This window comes from Rattus rattus, chromosome 12 (genome assembly GCF_011064425.1).
Source record: "Rattus rattus isolate New Zealand chromosome 12, Rrattus_CSIRO_v1, whole genome shotgun sequence".
Taxonomy (NCBI): Eukaryota; Metazoa; Chordata; class Mammalia; order Rodentia; family Muridae; genus Rattus; species Rattus rattus.
Window position 1 is genome coordinate 67,671,657 of NC_046165.1, and position 8,295 is coordinate 67,679,951.

General features: G+C 48.8%; 1 protein-coding gene across 1 annotated transcript; it reads right to left on the bottom strand.

The window, feature by feature from the left end:
* Positions 1-231: 231 nt before the first annotated feature.
* On the bottom strand, positions 232-758 carry LOC116913618 (60S ribosomal protein L23a-like). The gene has a single exon (XM_032917871.1). The coding sequence runs from the start codon at positions 756-758 to the stop codon at positions 291-293; it is 468 nt and encodes a 155-aa protein (XP_032773762.1). The 3' UTR covers positions 232-290.
* Between the last annotated feature and the right edge of the window lie 7,537 nt (positions 759-8,295).

Consider the following 8,295-nt stretch of genomic DNA (forward strand, 5'->3'; position numbering starts at 1 on the left):
TCACATCCAGGAAGTCACCAAATGTCGATGGATCAAAAGTTTAAAGAGCGAGAATGAAAGAGAGTAAACGAGGGAAGGTTGCAGAGCTCAGCTTCAGTAGAGAGTACCTAGTGTTTGGGCTATCCCAGAATCATGACTTCCCTAGAAAGGGGCTATCTTGCAAGTTAGTGTACAGTAGACAGAGATCCCGCCTTGCCTGTGGTATCTGTGAATAGGTGACACATGACACAATTCTTTTTTTTTATGGTGGAAAAAAAGTATATCTTTAGAATTAACCATCTGGACTCACTTTAGATGATCCCAATCTTGTTGGCAACATCTAGAGCGTCGTAATCAGGAGCCAAGCGAACATACGCCTTCTTCTCTCCGTCAGGCCGTATCAGGGTATTGACTTTGGCCACATCAATGTCATAGAGTTTCTTCACGGCCTGTTTGATCTGGTGCTTGTTGGCCTTAACATCCACAGTGAACACAAGCGTGTTGTTGTCCTCTGTTTTCTTCATGGCTGACTCGGTGGTCAGGGGGAATTTGATGATAGCATAGTGGTCAAGCTTGTTTCTCCTGGGTGCACTCTTTCGAGGATATTTTGGCTGCCTCCGGAGCCACAGGGTCTCGGGCCGCCGGAAAGTGGGTGACATTCGGATCTTCTTTTTGTGGCTGTGGACACCTTTCAGCACTGCCTTCTTAGCTTTCAAGGCCTTCGCTTTGACTTCGGCTTTGGGAGGGGCAGGAGCTTCCTTCTTCGCTTTCGGCGCCATCTTGGCAAAAAAGGGTTCACATGACACGATTCTTAGTAGTATGTTCTCCTCATCGGAGGATGGGTGTACTGGGTTTGGAAACCCAGGAAGGGAAGGGCTTCCTGAGGCTAGAACTCTGAAGCAAACACTTACAGGACAGGGAGTTTGGAATCTTGTAGGAGCCGCTTGTATTGTATTAGTCACTGTCATGACACTGTAACCAAACTACGTGGTGTAGACAACCACAGTTTCAAAAGGTTCCCTTCTGGCTGGAAGATACACTGGGAGAGCTTGATCTGTGGAGGCCAGAGTGATGGTAGGGGAAAGCAGAGAGGGGAAGGTAGGAACTCGGATGAGATACAACCCTTAGTGACCTATTTCTATCAGGTAGAACCGAAGCCCCCAAAGTTTCCAGAACTTCCCAAAATAGCACTGGATCTAGGGATTGTGGGAGATATTACAGACCCCAGCACAGCTCATTGCCTCCCTCAGACCTGGGGCTTCTTTCCCATCCTTCCGCATACTCAGCCCCAGACACCCTGTGCTCTATCAAAGGATACCCAGAACGGTCTGAAAATACAGTTACAACTTGCTGCCCATTGAGTTCCCAGAGTCAGGGAAACAAGGCTCCCACATGCCCTCCACCTCTACGCAACAAACATACTGCCACCAGCTAAGGAAAAATGTCCTTCACCAGGAAGAACGATTAGAGCCATTGCAGCCAAGAGAGGGTGGAAAGGATGGCTACTCATCACTTGTCTAGTTGCTATGACAAATTATCCGACAAAGGCAACTAGGGCTTTCTTTTCAGCTCACTGTTGAAGAAGGACGTAGACCTCCATGCAGGCGTAGACAGGAGTCACACTGCAGCTGCATGAGGCCACTCGGTTCTATTTCTCCTTTAAATCCAGCCCGAAACCTCTGCCCAAAGAATGGCTGCCCACATTCAGGGTGGGTCTTCCTTCCCCCATCAGTCCTGTCTGGAAATGCCTTCACATTCCCACCCAGAGCAGTGTCTCCTAGGTGACTCCAAACCGAAGCAGGTTGACATCGGAGGGTGAGCCATCATGCTTCATTACTGAGAAAGTTTGCACAGAAACACTAAGGGAGACTCCAGTGGGACTTACCAGCAGATGGTCTGATTTATACTTCCTGGCAGAGCAAGTCTTGTGTTCCGTGCTGCCTGGGAATCCTGCTGGGTTCCTTAGTTCTCCTTCAGGAGAACATTGCAGTCTTCTGCCCAAGACCTGGAAGCATTCATTGGCAACTTACCCACCTGCTAAAACTATCAAATCCTCAGGTTCTGATTTAGAGCATAGTTAAGGGGTTGGGGATTTAGCTCAGTGGTAGAGCACTTGCCTAGCAAGCACAAGGCCCTGGGTTCGATCCTCAGCTCCGGGGAAGGAAAAAAAAAAGACAAAATAAAAAAGAGCATAGTTAAGGGGAAGGAGTAAATAGGCAAAGGTCACCACGAGAAGCTATTGCTCTAAAAGGATGCATCTGTGCGCTTGTAGTTAATGGACTTGACATCTAATGGTGGCAAACTCTTCGTTCCCAAGAGCATTCTCACATACATATAAACATCTCCAGTATTATTAATCTTTTTTAATAGAAAAAACATGAAGGCAGTTATACTTAAATATCCTGGCTCTCTTCTGGCTTGTTTCTAATCTCTTCTCTCATGATAAATATATTACATATTCATTGTGGGGAAAAGCAGAATACAGAATTAAAGTTATTTCCAAAATCATATATTACAGATAACACTTCACATCTTGCTGGGTGAGATGTATCTCCAATGCTCAGGAAGCAAGGCTAGAGGATCTCGAGTTCAAGGCCAGAGGATCTCGAGTTCAAGGCCAGCCTGGGTTGTATCGCAAACCCCTGGCTCACAGCAAATAAAAGCGTTTGTGGGAGTGTATAGCCCAGCCAGACAAAATGAGGCTCTAAGCAAGCGCGGGCTCCATCCAGAAACCTTTTCGTGACTCTCACACTCTTGGCCACAGGGAGTGTAGCCCTTGACCTTAGCATGGTCCTTACCAATGTTCTACACTCGGTTGCTTACAAACCATTATCCTCAAAGGAGAAGTAACTTGTGGGCTGCAGAGTTCAAAGGCTTGACACAGGAATCAGTTAGCATCTGCTGGGGGGTGAATGAGCCCACATGTGCTGGTTAATGTTACATACAAACTTGCCTAGTCCAAAAGTCCCAGATGTGTCTTTGACAAGCACCAGTCTAGATGTCACTAAAAGACAGATGTGTGTGAATTTTTAGATGTGAATAACAGTTATGTCATCGAATAGCACAGATGACCCTCCGTAATGTGAGTGGTCCTCATGCAGTCAGCTGAAGGCCACCAGAGAAAAGGCTGAGGTAGGCTAAGGAAGAAGGAACTCTGCCCCAGACGGGCATGAGACTCTGCACTGAGTCACCCGCTCTACCTGGTTCTCCAGCCTGCCCTGGGAGTTTCTGATGTGGTGGCCCCACATTTCAAAAGCCAGTTCTTTAAAGTGAGTCTCTCTGAATACACACGGGCACACACTGCCTGTGGGCTCTCTGTCTTTGGAGAACTCTTGACTCACTCCCACATCATCCTTCAGGGAACTGTCCCCGCCTGCCTGAGCACACATTGCCACACTGGCTCCTCCCCCGGCCCAGCTGCCTCCCTACCTCACCTTCACCCTCCTGGATTCCTTCTTCACCCCACCCTCACCCCAGGTGAGCCTGTGAGCTCTTGATCCTCCATATTGTCGCCAACCACTTTCCTACGCAAAGCTATGGCAAACCCAGAAGACACATCTAAACTGGCTTTTGTTCACAATTCTAGAGTGGAATAGGCCTCAGTGTCAAAGCAGCCACTGAGAACGGCAGAACTATAGCTTGCCTAAGTGGTGTCTGTGGAAGAGAGTGGGAATGGGCACTTACGGGACAGCCTAACTGTCCCCCGCTTAGAGTTCCAACTCATGTGCGTCCATTGACCACCTGCAATGGCTGAAGCTCAGTTGCCAAGACTGACTGACTGACTGATTTATTGACTAATTGATTATCTGTACTACGGTAGGTTGCGTTTTGTTGCATAGGGACTTGAGTACAAAGGCTTCCTCTTCCTTGAATGGCGTTGAACAGAGAACTCACTCTTGCCAATCAACAAACTGTATGCTGATTCAATTCCGTTTGAACTGTACTGTTTCATGACATCTGTTAGAGCATTCCAGAATGTAGCGGGGGGGCAGGCCAGAGAGGAGGCAGGGTCTAGAAGATTCCATAGGAGTGAAGCCAGAGAAGAATGGATGTGCGGTACGTGTCTGCAGCAAGCACAGGGCCGGGAGGAAACTGCACTGACAGGAATGGGGGTAAGGGTGAAGGGGTGAGAAGCAGAGCCTCTATTCTCCTCAGAGCGGCTGATTACCATATCATCTCACAGGGCTTTTTCAGCTCAGCCCAAGGCCAAGGTCACCAAAACCAGGTGGTCCTGAGACCACGTTTTCTGTCAGCATTCTTTTCTGCCAGTGGCAAAAGAAAGTGACTTTCCTCCTCCTGAGAGGCAATGGTGGCCCAGCAGTCTTCACTCCCAGACCTGGGGGCTCAGTTGTTCTACAGTGTCACTTGAAAACCTTTCACCCCACGCCCCATCCAGCAGCCCCTGCCTGTGAGCGGTTCTCTGGCCTCTGCGTGGCATCGCCTGACACGCCCAAGCTCCTTGTTTGGCTCTCAGCTGTGACTCTGTCCTGTATCGGAGCACATGGCAGGGGACGGTTGGCTCATACTAGCTTAGACGATATCATCCAAATTTCCATAGCTGCTGGCTACTGTCTGAGCAGGTTTGACGCTGCCTTAACAGAACACCTCAGAGCCGTTGATAATGAACACAGAGTTACTGGCTCCAGTCCTGAACACTGGGAAGGGTAACGTCAAGATGCCGGCCAGTTGACCAGTTCTGCTTTCAAAAATATTCCATGGGAGGAAGGAAGCGGGCAAAGACAGGGACCAAGATCCCCCTTTTATGAAGGCATTAATCCCTTCAGAGGGGAAGCTTAATCATAGCCTAATCACCTCATAGCCCTGTCACATTCTTAAATCATGCACGGTCCTTTCAAAGGGAATATTCACCCCATTGCGGGCTGTTGGCTGGACACCTGTTCGTCAGCAAGAAACCAAAGACGGACAGTGCAGAATCCTTTGGGAAGGTGCCCTACTTGTAGGCGTTTCAGATGATTTTCCCTGAAGGCCAGGGTATCAGGCTCTCGTGGTGGAAATAACCCTTTAAATCATGCAAGTTTTATGACCCTCTCTTTAGGCTTGACAGCAGACCATGTGTGGGCATTGCCTAGCGGGTACATCTCCAACAGAAAACAGACTGGCATTGTGGCCTAGGATGGAATCCATTCTGAGCTGCTGTCTTTGAAACATTATTTCTGGACCTGGAGAGTGAACACCCACAATGCCATCCCCTATTGTTCTCTTTTAATGTCTGGCTGGCTGGCTCAGGGAGCGTGTCTGTGTTTGATACCCTTCTACCATATAGTGGCATATGTCGCGATGCTTCACTGTCTGGTTGAACCATTCTTGACAGAGAGCACAATGCTATGTTCTAGCTGCCACTGTATTATGTGCAAGGCATTTGCCTGATGGTCACATTGCTAGAGCCACTCTTGTTGTTTTAAACCAGATTCTTCTAACGTTTGCAATTAACCATCAACTAACTCAAGCTGGCCTCGAACTCACTGTGTAGTGGAAGATACCATTTTCTGATCCTCTTGCCTCTTCCTTCTGCGTGCTGGGATTACAGATTTCTACTACCACACCGAGTTTAGACTATTCCAGGGATCAAAGCCAGGGCTCCATGCGTTCAAGGCAACTGAATCAATCTGAGCTACATCTCCTGCCCCACAATACTTCCCGGATACATTCTCCTGACGCCTGCTGGGATCCCGAAGTACATCAGAACTTGTGCCTTTACAGGGGTCTGAAGAGCCAAAAGACGCTGTCAGTGAGGAGGTCACAGCAGAGCAGGAAGACCAGCAACTGTGCAAGCCGGCATGCTCGTACAGTGGAACTCCAGTCAAGAGTCACAGCTCCTTAGAAATGCCTGATCCCAGGGCTGGAGCTGGGAGTATCCAGAGTGAGCCTGCAGCATCCTACAGTGACGGACACACATACGCACAACTGTGGGTGCGCAGCAAAGGGAAGCGAAAGACGAGTGAAAACGTGGACACAGTCTGAACAATAAAACAATGAAGGCAGCACTGGATCGTCATCCGAAGAGCAGAATAAATACCCACGAGGACGTGCTGAGGAAGTGGCTGGGAAAGGGGACAAATCTCATCTGCATAAACTAACAGATGGTGTGGGCTGTGCACGTGATCTCCTTCAGAGAAGTATTATGGAAGGGGGAGAGAGTGATCTTGCAGTGGCAAAACCTGACAGCCACTACCTCAGCCACTTGGCCACTGTGGACATCAGAAGTATGGGGGGAAGGGCAGTTCATTAGTCATGTGTCTTTGATGTGTGGAAAACAACTCTTCCCTTCCATGGCCGGTCTCTCAAAGCACTTAACCCCCAGTCAATCCTGCAGACAGAATCAGACAAACTCCAACAAGGGATGGTCTGCTAAATACAACCTGGCCCATTGCTGAATGAACAGACAAATGTTTGCTTTTATTTCAAAGAACACAACTTTTCCCGTCTTCCTGGCATGGAGAACTATGGCAGTGACAAAGGCAGTGTGGTTCTGTGAAAATCTGAGCATTGGGACAGGGCTCTCTTCCCTCCTTTTGCTCACCTCCTCTCGTCTCGTACTTCAGAATCCACACTTCACACATCTCGTGCCCATTAAATTTGAGGCCTTAGAAATCACCATTGCAATGCAGAGGGAAGGCAGTATTCAGATTAGTTCTGGTTGCCAGTTACAACCAAGTCTACAAGGGTCTGCCTCAGGGTGGTCTGGTGCTTCGAGATGGTGGATTTGTCCCCTGAACGTTTTCGTGTCTGACACACAAAGCCACGTGGTCCGTCCCCACTCCACACATCTTTGTATCCTTACCACGTGATGTTTAACTGACTTCAGTTTCCTGCTGAGAAGCTCATCAGATCAGTAAGCTCACCAAGTCTACATTAATTGTTGCCAGCAAGACTGCCTGACAAGAAGAGAACACTGAACAATAAAGGTGACAAGAAATATGTGCCGAGATCAAAGGCCTCTGCGCTGGCACAGAGGGTGTGAGCCAGGAGGTGATTTTCTGGGTTGAGTGGGCTCCTCTTTGGATGCCCGTGTGATAAGGCAAACCTCTGGGTTCTTTTGCCTGATTTCTGTCCCGTGTGGTCCTGCAGTATCATCCACCTGCCTGCCCTGGCACCTTGTACAAGGAGCCAGAACCAGAGTAATATCATGTCATTCTATATGAAGAAGCAAAAGTTGTCCTCCAGGATTATCTGCTGTGCTTGTTCAGCTCTGTCAAGCAATGCACGGATCCTTGTGGACCTACTATGTGAAAAGTGGCCATTACTGTAGGAATAAAGAAAGGGGAAAGAAAGCAAGAACTTAAAATTTTAAAAAAAAAAAATTATGAACCCCAAAGAAGTTTGCAATCTGCTTGGGGGCGTGGGGGGAGGATGGCCACAGGTGAGCCTGCTGGGTTCATGTGCTTTGGGGTGGGGTGGAGAAGGAACTAAGAACGTGCTGTGACCAGACTGTGGAGGAAGGAAGGCATGCCAGGGCAGCCTACAGCTGTCTCATTTCGTCTCCGTCCCTGGGTTCGAGGTCATTCCAGAGATCCTCTGCATGCTCCAAATTTTCTTGATTCAGGTCCAATTCTGAGAACCCTATGTTCAAGTATTTTATAAGGTGGGTTTTTATAAAGTGTTGACTCAACTTCCATGACCTGGAGAGACAGCGTTGGGACGTCCTATTATTCTTGTTTCATGAAAGAATATGACCCAACAGGTCAGAACATACCCGTCAACCAATTTTGTGAAATAACCAAGTTACCCACCTCCTGTCTGATGTAACATAGGGCAGGCCCTATAAAACCTGGGTCCTTAAATGGCTTCCAACGTTTCTAGTCCAGTATGCCCTGCACCCCCCTCTATGTTTGCCCTGACCTTACCCCCACCCCCACTGGCTGTGACAGCAGACACAGCGGGGTCTCAAGAGGGAAGTCCACTCCACTTCCCCGATGAGGCAGTAAAGGATTCAGGTGACTAATAAAAACAAACCTTTGAGACTCCGAAGTGGTCATTAAGAAATGAAGAACCTCCAGGCTACTCTAGAGGAGAGGGTGCCTGAAGGGTCCAGAAAGGATGAAAATAAGCCAGCTGCCTCCTTAACAGGACTACTAAGGGGAGTGACACACTGCTAGCTGGGTCCACTCACCCAAAGCCTGTTCCCTTGGTACTCTGGGCAGCTCTCTCCTCATTAAGGAGCCCTCCAGTGTCCAGCCCCAGGAAGGCCTCAGCGGGCAACTCTTCTCTGCCCTCGATGGGATCTGGCTGAGCTTGCCCATCACCGTCCACGCTCCACCCACGTCCACAAGAAGGGACATGCCTTGTGTCCCCTAC

What these genes read in the sequence shown, in the direction of transcription:
- LOC116913618 (XM_032917871.1), bottom strand. Translation starts at nt 758, where the DNA reads ATGGCGCCGAAAGCGAAGAAGGAAGCTCCTGCCCCTCCCAAAGCCGAA.